This window comes from Erinaceus europaeus, chromosome 21, assembly GCF_950295315.1.
Source record: "Erinaceus europaeus chromosome 21, mEriEur2.1, whole genome shotgun sequence".
Lineage (NCBI taxonomy): Eukaryota > Metazoa > Chordata > Mammalia > Eulipotyphla > Erinaceidae > Erinaceus > Erinaceus europaeus.
The window spans coordinates 27,581,616-27,598,840 of NC_080182.1; the positions used below are offsets into that span (position 1 = coordinate 27,581,616).

General features: G+C 56.7%; 1 protein-coding gene across 1 annotated transcript; it reads right to left on the reverse strand.

The window, feature by feature from the left end:
• Nucleotides 1-968: 968 nt before the first annotated feature.
• Nucleotides 969-2,854, reverse strand: TRH (thyrotropin releasing hormone). The gene is made up of 3 exons (XM_007517135.3): nt 2,772-2,854; nt 2,071-2,288; nt 969-1,712 (listed from the first exon to the last, which is right to left on the reverse strand). Exons 2-3 carry the CDS (start codon nt 2,279-2,281, stop codon nt 1,273-1,275), a joined length of 651 nt encoding a protein of 216 aa, XP_007517197.1. The 5' UTR covers nt 2,282-2,288; nt 2,772-2,854; the 3' UTR covers nt 969-1,272.
• Nucleotides 2,855-17,225: the final 14,371 nt, after the last annotated feature.

Sequence of the window (17,225 nt, forward strand, 5' to 3'; positions counted from 1 at the left end):
AGACAGATGGACAGATCTGCAGATACAGTGCTCATGAAGCTTCCCTCTCCAGGGGCCCTGAACTCGGGTCCTTGTGCATGGTAATGTGTGTGCTGAGCTGGGTGTGCCAGCACATAGCCTGTTTTTTACTCTATACTGACAGCAGAAAGAGAGAGAGAGAGAGAGAGAGAGAGAGAGAGAGAGAGAGAGAGAGAGAAAGAGGGAGAGAGAGAGAGAGAGAGACTGACACCCTTTCCCCAGCCTCCATGAAGCCCCCTTGGTGCCAACTAGGAGGCTCTTACATGGTACCAGGACTTGAACCCAGGGCCGAGTGCTGGCCAACCCTGACCCACCCCGGAGGTATGAGGAGAGAGGGTGGGGGCACGGCTTTACTGCCTGAGTCTCTTCTCTCTTGGACCCCGAGCACCCAGGAGGGTGGGGAGAGGCTCAGCACCCTCCTTCGCAGCCCTCTTTCCAGAAGTGATGGGTGTGGGGTGTTCCTGTCTGGGTCCAGGGGTGAGGGCCTGGGACTGCATGGGCAGTGACCATGCAGGGTGGGAACACCACCAGGCCCCTGCCCCCTTAGCCCTGCCCCAGCCCCCCTTGCCCCTACCCTCCTTAGCCATGCACTAGCCCCCACCAGACCCCTGTCCCCCTTGCCCTGAACCAGCCCCCTAGGACCCTGCTCCCTGTAGCTCTGTACTAGCGCCCTTGTGCTCCAGTAAGCCAGCCTCCCTGCCTGACCTCTGAGGTCCTGGTAGCTCTGTGTCCCCAGCCACAGCCTGGCCTGGCCTTTTCTTGCCCCCGTGAGACTGGACATTCCCACCACATGGTCTTGCACCCTCTCCCCAGCACCCTGGGGTGGGAGGCACATCCAGGAGTCTCCCTTCTCAACCCTGAGAGACTCTCGTCCCATCTTAGCTGAGACAAAGGCCCAGAACTCAGGGTTAATCCACACATTTTATTATCACCGTGATGGTGGGAGGGAGTACACACAGGGGTTGGGTTCACACTGCTCCCCCACCTCCCAGCACAGCGCCCCCTGTCCACCTAGGGTGGTCTCAGGGCTGAGGAAGGGGACCAGCCTGCAGGGGTGGAGAGAAAGGGACATGGGTGCAGAGGGGGAAGGTCTGAGTGTGGCCTGGCAGGCTGGTTCGCCTGAGGGGGGCCTGAGGGGGTGTAGGGGGCCCAGGTCTGGGACGGAGGCTGAGGATGGGGTCCCTGGGAAACCCAGGTCTAGGGTGGGAGCATGAGGGGATCCTAGGGGGGCAGTCCTAGCCCCCTGCACCCAGCTCACCCCCACAGCGGCTGTCCAGCCCAGGCAGCCCTCCGGCCTGGGTGCTGGCGCTTCTGGGGGGGCCATTCCCTCAGGAGCCGCAGCAGGATGCAGGCTGACCGGGACCCACAGGGAGCATCCAGGGCACCCAGGGCCCGCCGACCGGGGTGCTGCCGCTTCTCTGGCTCCTGCTCACCCTCCTCCCTGCCCTCCTCCTCAGCCACCCCCCAGCCCAGGCTCTCCGGGTTTGCCAGCCGCCGGCCAGGGTGTTGCCGCTTCTGTGGGGTGTGGTCCCCCTGCTCCCGCCGACCAGGATGCTGCCGCTTGTGGGGGCCCACAGCACCCCCTGCCGCCGCCGTCTCCTCCTCCTCCTCCTCCACCTCCTCCACCTCCTTTTCCTCCCGTCGGCCAGGGTGCTGGCGCTTGGTGAGCCAGTGGGGCTGATCTGCCTGGGGGTCTGGGGAGGAGAGAGGCCGGGGACACCAATGACCATTGCAGCCTGCTGTTCACTGCACCCAGGGCCGACGGACAGATGGACACTTGCAGGCCAGAGGCCTGTATTCCCCACCCAGGCCCCTCACTGATCCTCAGCCCTGCTTTCCTTCCACACAAAGTGGGTGGAGGACAGAATCAGAGGCTGTAAGGGGCCACATTGTGACTAAGAGGACAGGGCTCCTCCAGCCCTGAGGGGCTCTGCCCTGAGGCAGGGGGGTCTGCCCTGAAGGGGGCTCTGCCTTGAGGGGGGCTCTGGCTTGAGGGGGTCTGCCCTGAGGGGGATTCCTCCCTGAAGAGGGGACTCTGCTCCACCCCCTCACCTGACCACTGGCCATCCATCTCTGCCTGCAGCTCCTGAGGGTCTGCCTGGAGGAGGAGGCGCTCTGCCTGGTGCAGGAGGTCATTCAGGACCCCTGGGCGGTCAGCCACCATCGAAGCCTCCTGCTGGGCCATGTTGGGCTGAGCCAGGACCCCAGGGACGCCCATTAGGTCCAAGGCCACCAAAAGCAGCAACCAAGGGGCCAGCACCATGTCTTCTCTGAAGAAAGAGAAAGACAGAGAGACAGAGACAGGGAGAGACAGAAATAGGGATTGAGGGACACAGGAGAGAGAAGGGGAAGGAGAGGGAGGAAGAAAGGAGGGAGGGAGGGAGAGGATAGTGATAGAGACAGGGAGAAAAGGAGAGAGGGAGATTGAGGGAGGGAGATGGGGAAAGATACAGAGAGGGACAGAGACAGGGAGGAGAGTGCTCAGCACAGCACCTCTCACAGAGGGGACAGCCCCGCTCAGAGAAGGGCCAGCTGTCACCAGGGGTGGGGGTGCTCAGTGGGTGGGCAGGTGGGTGCAGGGTCTGCCCCTACAGCACCCACACCTGGCACACCCAGTACCCAGGGCACCAAGTACCCAGTGCACCCAGTACCCACGGCACCCAGTTGAAGGTGCGGTGAGTGGCTGGTGCGGGCTGAGGTTTGGGCTTCTCCTCCTCCCCCTGCACCCCTCCCCGGGGAACACAGGTGCTCACCTGCCGGTGGCTTGGCGGGCTGTGGGAGTCCAGCTGGTCCAGGTGCAGAGTCGGGGTGCAGAGTCGGGTTGCAGAGCTGGGATGCACTGGCAGGACCCGCAGCTGGACCCCCTCTCACCTCCTTATAAGCGCCAGGCGCTCAAGGGGAGGGGCTGTGGGAGGGGTCGGGGAGGGTCCTTGCAGGGAAGGGGCGCTGACAGCAGCCAACCGCCTGCTTGCCTACCCCACTCCCCCGAAACGGGGTTGGGGGGCGATCTGCACCGGCTTCCAGAGACTGAGAGACGTGCTGTGAGGCAATGAGAGGTGGATACAAGAGGCAGGGAGTGACAGAGACAGGGGGCACAGAGGCAGGAGGCAGAGAAGAAGAGAGAGACAGGAGGCAGAGAGGGAGAGACAGAGACAGGAGGCAAGAAGGGGAGACAGGAGGAGACAGACTGAGAAGTGGGGCAGAGAGAAAGACAGTGAGACAGGAGGCAGAGAGGGAGAGACAGAGACAGGAGACAGGGAGAGACAGACTGCAGACAAAGGAAAGACTGTGAGGTGACCGCTGCCAACATCCCCCCCTTCAGAGTCTCACAGGCCCTGAGGGAGGGGGCCCTTCTCTGCTCCCAAGGGGGTGTGGCCTGGACCCCACCTGGCCAGAGGTTTTGTTTGACTCTGGAAGGTTTGAGACTTCATGCTGAGCAGAGGTCTCCTCTTCCCTCTGTCTGTCCCTTTTCTTCCTGGAGACAGAGCAGAGTCCCTGGACCTGTACTGTGGCCTCTGTCCTGCTCCACCCGGTGCTGGATTAGCCACGTCTCCCCCCACCACCACCACTCAGGAGGGGAACAGATGCCCTCCAGAGCCACACGTGGGCCCTGGCCCCTCAGGGACAGAGTCGAGGGACTCATCTAAGTGACTCCCGGCTCCTCCCTGGAGCCACAGTGCAGACTCCAGTCCCCCAGCCCCCAACCCCCCTCCATCCCCCACAGCCCCCCAAGGGCCCTGGGACTCGAACCCAGGACCTTTCATACAGTAATGCTCTGCTGGGTGAGCTATCTCCAACCCTCCAATATATTGACATTAATAATAATAATCATACAAAACCTGCACTTTATATATTTATTTATTTATAAAGTAGAAATATAGAATAAGAGAGGCACAACTCACACAGTTCCCACCACCAGATCTCTGTATCCTATCCCCTCCCCTGATAGCTTTTTTATTCTTTATCCCTCTGGGAGTATGAACTCAGGGTCATTATGGGGTGCAGAAGGTAGAAGGGCTGGCTTCTATAATTGTTTCTCTGCTGAACATAGGTGTTGGCAAGTGATTCATACTCCCAGCCTGTCTCTCTCTTTCCCTAGTGGGGCAGGGGTCTGGGGAGGCAGGGCTCCAGGACACATTGGTGGGGTCGTCCTCCCAGGGAAGCCAGGTGGGAATCATGGTAGCATCTGGAACCTGGTGGTTGAGAAAGAGATAAGATAGAAAGCAGAACAAATTGTTAACTAATCGGGAACCTAAAGGCCAGAATATTGCAGATGAAGATTTTGGGGACTTTAAAAAAGAAAAGATTTCTTTATTTTTATAAGCAGGATCAGAGCACCGCTCAGTTCTGGCAATTCCTTTGGTGCTGGGAACTGAACCTGGGACCTCTGTCGCCTCAGGCATGATTGTCTAGAGAGATCATACATTTTGTTTATTTATTTCTATTTTTATTTTACCAGAGCACTGCTCCACTTCAGGTTATGGTGGTGCTGGGGATTGAACCTTTGGCCTTTGATTCTTCAGACATGAAAGTTTATTTGCACAGCCATTCTGCCCTCTCCCCTGCCCTCAGACACATCTGGCAGAAGGAACCCAAAGACACCAGGCCAGGCTCCTGCTGTCTTTCTTTCTCGGGTGTGACAGTCCGGTTATTACCTCACACATCTTTTCCTGACTGACTTTTTTTTTTCCTCTTTTATAAATCAAGTGTGCTTGAGTCTCAAAACAGTGGCTGCTTATCAGATAAACCAGCTGTGCTTTGGAAATGACTAATGGGGTATTTTAATATTGAGTTTGTAGACTAACTCCCAATGTCCCCCTCCACCTCCAGCACACACACACACACACACACACACACACACACACACACACACACACACACACACACTCACAGTCTCCCCCACCCCCTCCATCTCTCTCTGTCTCAACAGCATACCTTGGGCTCCAGGGCAGGTCCCAGTCTCCATACTCCCGCCTCTATGTTTTCGACTCTCTGCCACTTGTCACCTGTGGGCCATTTACTCATTGTATAGAATTTGTTCCAGCCAGTCATCACCTAGCCATCTATCTCTTTATTCACCCATATTTCCATCCATCCATCCATCCATCCATCCATCCATCCATCCATCCATCCATCCCACCCTCACCCCTCCCTCCCAGCAATCCATCCATCCATCCATCCATCCATCCAACCCCCATCCATCTAGCCTTCCTCCACCGATCCATCCATCCCTATCTCCCTCCTCCCTCCACTCTTCCATCCACCCTTCCCTAGGTAGACATTCCCTGAGCAGGTGGTGGGCTGAGTTTTGGGTTACTGAGGGCGCAGGCAGGAATAGTGTTTTGAAGACGCTCGTGGTCTAAGAGTGGACAAGGCTGTGACGCCCAGATTACATTGCAGGGAACACAGCCTCGGGCCAGCTGGCTGGCTGGGGAGCGCTGGGGTTTCCTGGGGGGAGGGGAAGGCACGTCACCAGGCTTTCTCTGACCCCTGGACTGAAACAGGTGCCCACTACTCTATCTCCCTCTCGGCATGCAACACTGCTTTTCCTTGTCTGTCATCTGCTTCCTTACTGGAACCCCAGCATCTTGAAGCCAGTCCTGACCCCCACTGTGTGTCCACCTGAGATCACAGCTGGCACTCAGCCATGACTGGCACATTCAGTGAATAACTACTAGGTGAGTGAATGAATGTATCCAGTCTAGGAGCTTGGCCATGAGATACCTGGCCCTGCCTTTGGAGCCAAGAGAGCACGAGGACACTCTCCACCCCATCTCTGGATGCACAAGACAGTCGAGAAGCAGACCACATGGGAAGCCCTGAAGACTAGAGATATCCAGGCAAACATCCTGGAAGTGGAGGGGCAGAAGCCAGGCCCTGAAGGATGAGCAGAGGCAGGTGTAGATGAGCCCAAGTTCAAGGGGCTTCCTTTTCTCCCTCCCTCCCGAGCACCTGGCTCCTAGCTCATCTCAGATCAGCCTAGGGAGGAGCATGTAGGGTGGGGTGCTACCAGCCCTCCACACATACCATCTGCCCCCACCCCAGCCTTGCCCCCACAAGGCTCGCAGGGTATGCAGTGGGCTGGCCTCTTGAGTCACCTTCTGGGCAGCGGGAGGTGCTGATTGAAGCCCCAGCCCACGCATCTAGACTTGTGTCTGCCTAAGTCTTCCTCGTGTATGGTGCGTGTAGCTCTGGGCAGGGTCCAGATGTCTTGATGGAGACATGGATATCCTCTGAGGCTGTGCCCCATCAGGCCTCCTCTCAGTGCGGACTGGCGCTTCTGACACCCTGCCTGCGTCGTCCATGCCCTGGCCAGCTCTCTCATACTTCCATCCTAGACAGAGAGACACTACAGCATGGGCCTGCTCTGATATGACTCCAGGTTCAAACTCAGGCCTGCACTCGAGCTCGGTGAGTCAGTGCCCTCCAGCGTGCTCTCTCCTAGGGTGCTTCATGTAGTGGAGTGGGGCTCAGACTCTGCCCGGGGTCCCGAGCCTCACAACCCACATGAGCACCTGGCTCAGGACTCCAGGGCTGGGGAGAACCCTCCAGGCCAGCTGTGGCTGTTCCTCCACTGCTTAGCACTCAGGGGTCTGGGGACATAGGGACCCCTGGGCTTGACATGGCCTCAAGGATACTGAGGCTCAGGAAGGTGAAGTGATCTGCCTGCAGTCACAGCCCTGGGTGCAGGCTTCCAGGCCCTTCCCCTGCTCACCCTGCAGAAACTCTGTCAGAGCCACCGTGTGAGGCTGGGACAGCCAGGCGGCTTCCTCACCAACCCCCCCTCCAAAGTTTTCTTTGGTGTTTGACAACATCTCATCACACTTACTGAGTGAGAGGCACTCACTCTTTACCTACCGGAAGCTGCTATATCAGAGCCACATCAGGAAGCTCATTTCTGTACCAGCTTCCTGGCTGGAGTTGGAGGGGGCTCTGGGACAGGGCAAGTGACAGATGAATCAGACGCCCTGTCATGGCAGGCCCCGGAGATAACGAGTCCCCTTCCCCTGCCCTCCGTCTCTCTACCAGAGGGAAATGAAAGCTGCCTGGAGGGGATTCATCTTGCTGTCAGCCTCCTCACTCCCTTGATAGCTTGCAGGCTAATTACAGGCGGCTCCACCCTGAGGAGTGCGGGCAGGAGGTAGACAAGAATCACAGCTTAGCAGGCTGGGCAGTTGGGGTCAGGGCGACACCAGGTGACAGTGCTGGTGCAGGGTGCAGACTCAGATGAGGCCCTTGCTTTGCCTCCAGCACATGTCCTGGGGCTCTGTCTCTGGGTCTGTGTCTCTAGGCTCTGTCTCTGAATCTCTGTCTCTGGGCATGGCAGTCCTTTGCATTGATCTGCACAGTGGACACCTGGGGGTTTGACCACATAAGTCCACTCTGTGACTGCCAGGGGGAAGGGATCCAGCTTTTCTCTGGGGCATGCAGGGCCCCTGGCCTCACCTCCCCACGTGGTTGGCCCCAGTGTGTCAGGTGATCCCACTACCCCTGGCCTCAGACACTGGGCTGGGGGTGGGGGGAGCTTCATGACAGCATGGAGACAAGGACTTCTTGCCCTGATGAAGGAGGATGGGGCCGGGGAAGGGGGTGGGAGTGGAGGAGATCTGGGCCTGGGAGACAGTGAAGCCTGTTAGAGCACCAGCTTCCAGAGTTGAGGCCCCAGAGACCCCAGGTTCAATCCCCGGCACCGCCTTATGCTAAAGCTGTTCTCTCTCTCTCTCTCTCTCTCTCTCTCTCATATACAAATAGATTAAAATAAAGGGAAACAATTTAAAGCAAAAGGATTAACTTATGAGGGAGGGAGAAAGAACCAGAGCATCACTCTGGTACAGGAGATGCCAGGCACCAAACTTGAGACCTGAGGCTTTAAGAGGCCAGTGCTGTGCCCTCTGTGGCACCTGCTGGTGTGTTGTTTTGATGGGAGCCCAGCTCAGCTCTGGCGTAATCACAGTGTTTCTGGGGATGGAAACCAGGACTCCCAGCACTGTTCTGTCTCCTTGGGCTTCTTCATACCTGGCAGTAGGCCCGTCCTTTCAGCTCCTGGGCAGGCAGAGGGTCTGTGTCGGAATCCTGACTGATCGGCCACCTTGAGGACTTACTGTGGCCTCAGGAAAGCTGGGTGGGGGTGGGAGGAAGCTTGGCTGAGGGGTGGGAGGATGGGGAGGAAGTGCATGAGTGGGCCAGGGGCACCCCGGGAACTTTCTGTGTAGGCATATATGCCTCCTCTCACAGGACAAGAATCTGTCCTGGCTCCACACTGAGGATGAGCCTTACATGACCACGGAGAGGCTTCCCACCCCATCTCTTCACTCTTTACCTCTTTGAGACACACACAGAGAGGTCGCCCTGTAGCTCCCTTGCTGTCCTGGGACTTAGACCCAGGGCCTCTCACATAGCGTGTGTTGTGCCCGGAAGTTCGAGTCCCAATCTCACGCAAAGAAGACCAGAATCACATGCAATAGCAAGAGACTTTATTATCGAGCTTAAGCTTGGGCCGCCGACACCCTTCCAAGCAAAGAGAGAGTCTGTGACCCCGATCACTTCTTGTCCCACCTTTTTATAGTTATCACAGGGTGGGCACAGGTGGAAATATCCACACGAAACAAGGAACAGTTGGCCTTGGGCCAACAGCTGCTCTCAATATTTGGGGCCCCCCCTCCAACCCCGCAGCATGTGCTCTATGAAGTAAGCTATCTCCACTCAGAAGAGATCTCAAAAAAGGGGCTGGAGAAATAGTATAATGTTTCTGGAAAAAGACTCTCCTGCCTGAGGCTCCTGGGTCCCAGGTTCAATCCCTGCACCACTACTACCATCCTGAGCAGAGCAGGGCTCTGGGAAAAGCCCAGAGGAAGTCTCAGTGTGACCTTACATTCACACCTGTCCTCATGCACACTCTCTGCCACTGTGCCACCTCCTGCCACCTCAGGTATTATGTCTGAGTGAATGAAATGGGGAGAGAAGGAGAGAAGGAGAGAGAGAGAGAGGGAGAGAGAAAGCATCAATCCTTAGCCATGGAGCTCCACCTGCTTTGTCTCTGCTACGCTCCTGTGGTGCCAGGTTCAAGCCTCCCAACCCCCACCCCCAGCATGGGAGGCAGGCCTTTGCTAAACCACAGGACTCCCCCCCACTTCCTCGCTGGGTTCACTTACTTGTATCTGCAGCTGCTTCTCCTGGCCAACCTCCTGCCCCTTCCTCCCTCTCCTCCTCCCTCTCTCCCTCTCCCTTTCCCAGGGAACCCTTCCTCTCCTCCTCCCCTTCCTCCTCTTCCTTCTTCTTTTCCTCTTCCTCCTCCTCCCCCTCCTTTTAATTTTTTTCTCTTGGCCTCCAGGATTATCACTGGGGTTTGGTGCCCCTAGTATGAATCCACTGCTCCCAGCAACCACTTTTCCCTTTCTTTTTTTTTAAATATTTATTTATTCCCTTTTGTTGCCCATGTTGTTTTATTGTTGTAGTTATTATTGATGTCGTTGTTGTTGGATAGGACAGAGAGAAATGGAAAGAGGAGGGAAAGACAGAGAGGGGGAGAGAAAGACACCTGCAGACCTTCACTGCTTGTGGGGAGCTGGGGGCTCGAACCGGGATCCTTACCCTGGTCCTTGTGTTTTGTGCCACATGTGCTTAACCAGCTGCGCTACCGCCCAACTCCCTTCCCTTTATTTTTCTTCCTATTTTATTGGACAGGGCAGAAAGAAATTGAGAGGGAGAGGGGAGAAAGGCAGAGAGGCTGAGAGACCCCTGCAGCCCTGCTTCACTTCTTATGAAGCTTTCCCCTGCAGGTGGGGACCAGGGGCTTGAACCTGGGTCCTTGTGATGGTAACCTGTGTGCCCCACCAGATGTGTCCCTTCCAGGCCCCGAGGGCAGAGCACTTTTTAAGGTTATGAACTGTCTAGGTGCTGAGTGAGTGAGTGGGTTTTGAGTCACTGGAAGAGTCTGTAAGTGAATAACTATGGGTGAGGCTGTGAGCGGGAGTGAGGATGAGGGGAGCTGGTCGCTGCCTCGAGGAGCTGGCAGAACAGAAGTTGTGCCCCAAACAGTACCAACTCGGCAGAGTCACCCGCCGGGATGGCACCAGGGTGGCTGGCATGGGCAGTGCTTGCAGAACCAAAGGTGTCACCTGAAGTGTGAGAGGAGGCTGATGGCCCGGAGAAGGATAAGAATAAGAATAGAAAAACTCAGGGGTGCAGGGGCAGCAGGCGGGGTCACCGCTTCCCCTCCACCCCTGCAGGGATGCACTGCGGGCATCGATCTAGGGCATGGAGTCTGGGGGGAGAAATCACAGGGCACAGCTGCTCTTGACAGCAGCAGGGATCGGGCAGCGCTGCCCATCACGGCCCCTGGTGGGCAGGCCAGGGCAGGCAGGTCCAGCCTCTCGGCTGCCACAAATGTGCTCAGCTTTATTGGCTCTGGGCCGCAGACTCGGGAAGGCAGACAGAGAGGAGGCGGGGAACAAAGGTGTGTGTGCACATCTGTGTTAATGTATGTACATGGTTGTTGCATGTTATGTGTATATGTATACATGTGCACACATGTACCTGTGCATGTGTCTGGAGTCTCTCAGACCTGCTTTCCAACAGAGACCCCCCCAGCTGTGTGATGGAGACCAAGAAATGCCCCCCAGCCCCAGTGTCCTCTTCTGTGCACCGGGGGTCACGCAGCCCCCCTCACAGGCATTGGGGAGACTGCACCTGGTGTCAGACATGGGCCATTGGTGTGTGGGGACTGACAGAGCTTTGTTTTCTGACCTTTCCTCAGTGGACACATTTTTCGGTTGAAGCCAGCACAGTTGAGTCTAAGAGCTTGCTCTCTGCACAGGATTCGTGCCCTCCTGTGAGTGCCACCCGCATACGAGCCCTGGCACCACATGGCGGGGTACTTTGGCACTGGAGGAAGCTCTGGTGCTGAGGTGTCTCCCCCCCATCTGTCTCTATCTGAAAGAGAAAGCGAGCATGAGAGGTGAAGTTAGGCATGTGAGACCCTGGTGCTATAAGAAAGGGAAGAGAAAAAGGCACCTGTTTTTTCTTTTGCCACCAGGGTTGCAGCAGTGCCTGGCAATGCCTGTACCCTGGGCTAAGGAGCCCCACGAGGTGGCACAGTAGACCCGGGGCAGGACTCTCACACCAGAGGGTCTGTGTCCCAGCCATAGAATCACACTTGCCCAAGAGATGCCTGGGCCTCTCTCCTTTTCGCTTTCTCTTGCTAGTAAATGAATCTTTAAGAAGGGAGGAGGAAGGGCTGGGGAGATAGCACAGGGGTTCTGCATAAAGACTCTCCTGCCTGAGGCTCTGAGGTCCCAGGTTCAGTCCCCAGCACCACCATCAGCCAGAGCTGAGCAGGCCTCTGGGCTCTCTCTCTTTCTCTGTCTTTCTCTCCATCTCTCTCTCTCATTCAAATAAAATATCCAAAGAAGGAAAAAAAAAAGAAAGAAGGGAGGGAAAGAAGGAAGAAATAGAGAGAGGAAGGATGGGAGGGAGGGAGGAAGGGGCTGGGCAGCGGCACACCTGGTTAAGCACACATATTACCATGCACGAGGACCCAGGCTTGAGTCCCCACTCCCCACGTGCAGTGGGTTCACTTCAAGGGTGGTGAAGCAGGTCTGCAAGTGTCTATCTCTCCCTTTCTCTATCTCCCCATCCTCTCAATTCCCTCTGTCCTAGCTTAAAAAATAAAAATGGGAAAATGGCCACTGGGAGTTGTGGATTCATAGTGCCAGCACCAAGCCCTAGCAATAAACCTGGTGGCAATAAAAAAAGAAAGAAAAGAAGGCAGGAAGGAAGGAAGGAAGGAAGGAAGGAAGGAAGGAGGAAGGAAGGAAGGAAGGAAGGAAGGAGGAAGGAAGGAAGGCAGGCAGAAAGCCAGGAGGGAGCAGGAATACCACAGCATTGCCCCACCTCACGTGACGCCACCGCTGCATGGACCTTGCTCTGGCGGCAGGGCTAGAACCTGGGTCCCCAAGCCTGGTGAGGTGTGTGCTCTGCAGGTGGGCTGGCTGCCGTGTCTGCTCAAGGTCTGGGCAGTCCAGGCAGCCAGATTCTGCGGCATGAGGGCGGGCTCCCCATGAACAGCTGGGGGTGCTCTGAGGACAGGACACGCCATGACACTCAATGGTTAGAGCAGGCAGCCCCCTCGGGCAGGGGGACTATCCCCCTCAGCCTAAGGCAGGAGAAGAGGCAGCAGATGCCCACCTCCAGGACCAGGGGCCATGGCAGAACCCTTCGGCTGAGAGGCCCCACAGAGGGGGAGTTGAGCATCAAATGCCACAGCATCTCTTTCTCCTTTTGGCACAAGTTGTTGAGTAGACTTTTAATTTTATTGTTTATTTTCATTTATTTGTTTTTAGTAGAGACAGGCGGAGGGGAGGGGGCCACCAGCAGCCCTGCTCCACCACCCATGAAGCTTCCCCCCCCGCAGGCTGGGAGCAGGGGCTAGAACTCCGGTCTTGTGCTTGGTGTGCACTCACACGCCCCTGCCCAGCTCCGACTGCAACCTCTTTCTCCTCCTTCCCTTTAACCCCAGGAGTCCCCATCAGAGGAAACTGAGACATTTTGGGGGCCAGGGGACCCCCTAAAAAGTTGGGGAGTGGGGTGGGACAGGCACAGGGCAGATGGGGGCAGAGAGAGTGGTCTCCAGGGATCCCCCCACCTGCTGTGTCCAGACTGGGGTCAGAGGTCAAGGCTGGCCAGGACAGGCTGCACTGGGTAGAACTCGGGCTCCCCATGCACCAAGCCCTGGGTCCAAGCCCCTAGCCACAGGGAGACACCAGGGTGGACCAGCGCTCTGGTGTCTCCCCTCTCTGTCCCACCTCCCTCTCCTTCCTCCCTCTTACTCTGTCCCTCCCTCCCCTCCTCTTTCTCTCTCTCCTCTTTCCCTCTCTCCTCCTGCACTCTCTCCCTTCCCTGTCCTTCCCCCGTCCCTCTCCTCTCCTTCCTCTCTTCTCTCTCTCCCTCCCACTCTCCCTCTCTTTCTCCTCTCCCTCTCTCCCTGTCTCTCCTTCCCCCTCTCCCATCCTCCCCCTCCCTCTCCCTGTCCCTCTCCCCTTGTCTCTCCCTCTCCTCTCTCTGTCTCCCCCCCACCTCAGGAAGTAGAGAGAGGTGAGGTAAGCAGCAGTGGGTCCTGGGCTCAGTCCTGGGTGGTGGGCTGTGGGTCCCAGCGGAGCCCAAAGGCAGGTGGCACAGCCAGTCAGCCTCGCCTGTCAACTCCTGCCCAGCAGTCAGCCTGGGCCAAGCTCCTCCCGGGTCTGAGAAGGGGGGGGCAGGGTGGGAGCTGACCAGGCACAGCATGTGGGGGTGTGAGCCCACATGCAGTCCCCCAGGAAGCTGAGGTGTCCTGAGCTGTAAAGGGCCCACCCGCAGAGCCTCTTGGGGGACTAGTTGTGAGCCACCAGTCAGGGGCAGGTCCCCTGGAGAAGGCTCCACTTCAGGCCCTAGGCAGGCTCTCCCAGCTCCGGGCTCTGGGAAGGACCCAGTTAAGCACTCTGCTGAGGCTCAGCTCCTGGTGCCTGGGGGCGGGCACCCTGGGGTGGCAGCGCCAGCCCAGGCGAAGCATCAAGTAGAGAGAGGCAGCAGGGCGTGTAATGACTCCTGCCAAGCTGGCTGCAGATAACACCACCAGCTGGGGGGGGGGGACTACAGCTCCTGTAGTCCCCCACCCTCAGCATCTCCCCCAAATACCTGCAGCTTAGTCTGTAGACCCCCAAGTTCCTTCCTTCCTTCCTTCCTACCTTCCTTCCTTCCTTCCTTTCCTTTCCTTTTTTGCCTCCAGTGTTATCACTGGGGTTCAGTGTCTGCACTACAAATCTACTGTTCCTGGCGACCTTTTCCCCCATTTTGTTGCCCTGGTTGTTGCCCTTGTTATTGTTGTTGTTGTTGTTGGATAGGACAGAGAACTACTGAGAGAGGAGGGAAGACAGAGAGCAGGGAGAGAAAGACAGACACCTGCAGACCTACTTCACCACTTGTGAAGTGACCTCCCTGCAGGTGGGGAGCCGGGGACTCAAACCAGGATCCTTATGCAGGTCCTTGAACTTTGCACAATATGCGCTTAACTTACTGTGTCCCTGTTATTTTTATTTTTTAACAGTTCCTTTTAATTTTATTGATTTATTTTGGATAGAGACAGAAAGGAACTGAGAGGGAAGGTAGCTAGATAGACAGGCAGACAGACCTGCAGCACTGCTCCACTGCTTGTGAAGCTTCCACCCTGCACATACGTGGAGGCCAAGGGCTTGAACCCTGGTCCTTGTGCTTGGTAATGTGTGTGCTCTCCACCAGGTGTGCCCCCCCACCGGGGGCTTTGCTCTTTCTCTTGCCTCTGACTCTCCTGTCCTCACATGAAATGATTTTCCACTTGACTAAGAAGCAGCAGGGGGAGGGGAGGGCGGTTGCCTTGAGGACTGGGGGCACAGTCACAGCCTGGGAGAAAGCAGCCCCTCCTTGGGGGAGGCCCCTTGCCCTAGGACAGCACAGCTCCAGCTGGGGGGACAGGGACAGGAATGGGGACAGAGGTAAAAGACAGGCTCAGAGACCCCCCTACAGGAACTGACACCACTGACCGAGCCTGGACAGGGACACTGGATGGGAGGCCAAGATTCGAACAGTCAGTCCCGTCCACGAAGGTGACCTAGGTGACCTAGGGCCCTGAACCTGATGTCTGATGTCCTGGATTCAATCCCCCAGCACTGAATAAAAAACAACAACAACTGGGAGTCGGGCAGTTGTGCAGTGGGTTAAGTGCAGGTGGTGCTAAGCGCAGTATGGCCTAAAGCTCCTGTTCGAGCCCCCAGCTCCCCACCTGCAGGGGAGTTGCTGCACAACTCGGTGCAGCAGGTGAAGCACTCGGTGCTTCACTCGGTGAAGCAGGTCTGCAGGTGTCTCTCTTTCTCTCCCCCTCTCTGTCTTCCCCATCTCCATTTCTCTCTGTCCTGTCTAACAACAACAACATCAATAATAACTACATCAATAAAATAAGGGCAACAAAAGGGAATAAATAAATAAATATTTTAAAAAAACAACCGAGGGGGCTTCCTCCGGGATCCAAATATAGATCAGCATGAACCAGGCTGCAGTGAAGACACAGGGATAGCCCCCCTGGTACCCTGCTGTCCTCCACTGGCTCCCGGTAGCCCCTGCTATCACCTCTGTCCCTCACTGACCCCACTTGGCCCCTGGTGGCCCCCACTGGCCCATGATGGCCTCTGATAGCCCTGCTGCTCTCCATGTTCTCCGCTACCCCTGGGCCCCCTGCAGTTCCTGCTGGCTCCCCCCTGGCCCCCACTGCCCCCCGTGTCTCCCCACTGGCCCCATAGTGCCTGCCCAGGTTCCAGTGAGTGGCTCCTGCCCTGGGCACCTCCAGGGGCCGATGGGAGGGTGGCCCTGACGATTCCTGTCCCTTTGCCAATTTCACTCTGGCCCCATCCTAGACAGCCTGAACCCAAATTTCTGGGCCTGGCATCAGGCCTGCTAAAGAGCCCCCAGCATGGTGTTGAGGGGGGTCCTATGTGCCCCCAAAGAGAAATGGACTCACTGCAGGTGTGTGGAGCTGAGCTGAGGCAGAGTGAGGCCACTGTCAGGGAACTCAGGGCCAGCTACCTACAGAAGCCAGGGGCCAAGAAGGACCCATCGCCATTGGCAGAGGGGTCTGGAGTTGACTTCTCGCTCTCCTTCTTGTGACTGTGAAGGGCTCTGTCATTACTGTCTACCGCCAAGTGGGATAACTGCTCCCAAAGCTTCCTGGCTTAAAAAATGTCTGGGGCCGGGAGAAAGCTCAGTCAGTAGAACACAGGCCGTGTTGTGAGACAGAGAGGGAGAAACAGAGACACAGAGACATGGCAGCATTGTTCACCCGCCACAGAGCTTCCCTGTGCAGGTGCTCCCAGGTGACCAGAGGCTGGCACCTGGGTCCTTGTGCATGGAAAAGTGTGCACTCTACTGGGTGAGCGGGCCTCCTCCCAGCCTCAATCCCCTCCCGCCACGTTTTTTTTAAAACAAAAAACTCTTAAAATGACATTTATTCAATAAAAACAACTCTTACCCGTCTGACCTGGGGGGCCCAATGGACACCATCCCTGTCCCCTCCCTCTGAGTCAGCTTCCTGGACCCTCAGCTCCAGCCTTAAGGTCCCAACCACCTCAGGCAGCTTTGCTGCTCTTCTGCCCCCTGGTGGTCAAATCCAGAACTTCATATAGACTGGCAGTACCCAATCCTGGGCTTCTAGCTCACCCACCACCTGGAACTCTCTCACAGAACTCTCATCTCATCTCATCTCATCTCATCTCATCTCATCTCATCTCATCTCATCTCATCTCATCTCATCCCATCCCATCCCATCCCATCCCATCCCATCCCATCCCATCCCATCCCATCCCATCCCATCCCATCCCATCCCATCCCATCCCAATTTTTGGTCCCAGTCTTTGTCCACTGCTCCTGACAGACTTCGTTTTTCCTGGTTTTGTTTCAGATAGAGACACAGAGAAGGAGATACAGAAAGAAGCAGAGATACTACAGCACTGCTCCACCATTCATGGAGCCTCCCTGGGCAGTGTCAGGGGGCTAGAACCTGGGTCCTTGAGCACACCCACTCCTCCCCACAGGCCCCTTCACTCGGCCTCACAATTCACTGGGGTTGCCCCAACTCTAAAAATCACCCTCTGTGAGATCACCTGTTTTGACAATGGGCCTCACATGTTTTGACAATGGGCCTGTTTGTGTTGATGGCCTAGTGGTAGAGAGAGGCGACTCTCCAGTTTGTGTGTGTGTGTGTGTGTGTGTGTTTGTGTGTGTGTGTATGTGTGTAAACCCAAGATGCTGTGAGAGCACAGGAGGAGATGGAAGGAGGCTTCCTGGAGGAGGGGGTTTGTCCTCCTAGAGAGGGACAAAGGGCCTGCACTTACACCATGAAGAGAGGGGTAAAGGTGTGGTGGGGAAGACTGGACTCGGGTAGAGTCCATCTGAGCAGTGGACTGTCTGCTGCTGAGGTGTCTGTGGAGACTGATGTGCGTCTCCCCAGAAGATGAATGCTGCAGCCTGGCCCACTGCTGCCTCAGAATGTGGCCTGATTGGTGACAGAGAGCATGGAAGTGATGAGTTGGAACAGGTCACCAGTGGGCACATGGGGAGCAGGAGGTCATCACCTGCTAACATATCAGTCCCTCGGTGCCCTGACCTTGGGTTTGAGCCCGGCACCATGCACAGGGGAGCGGTGCTGT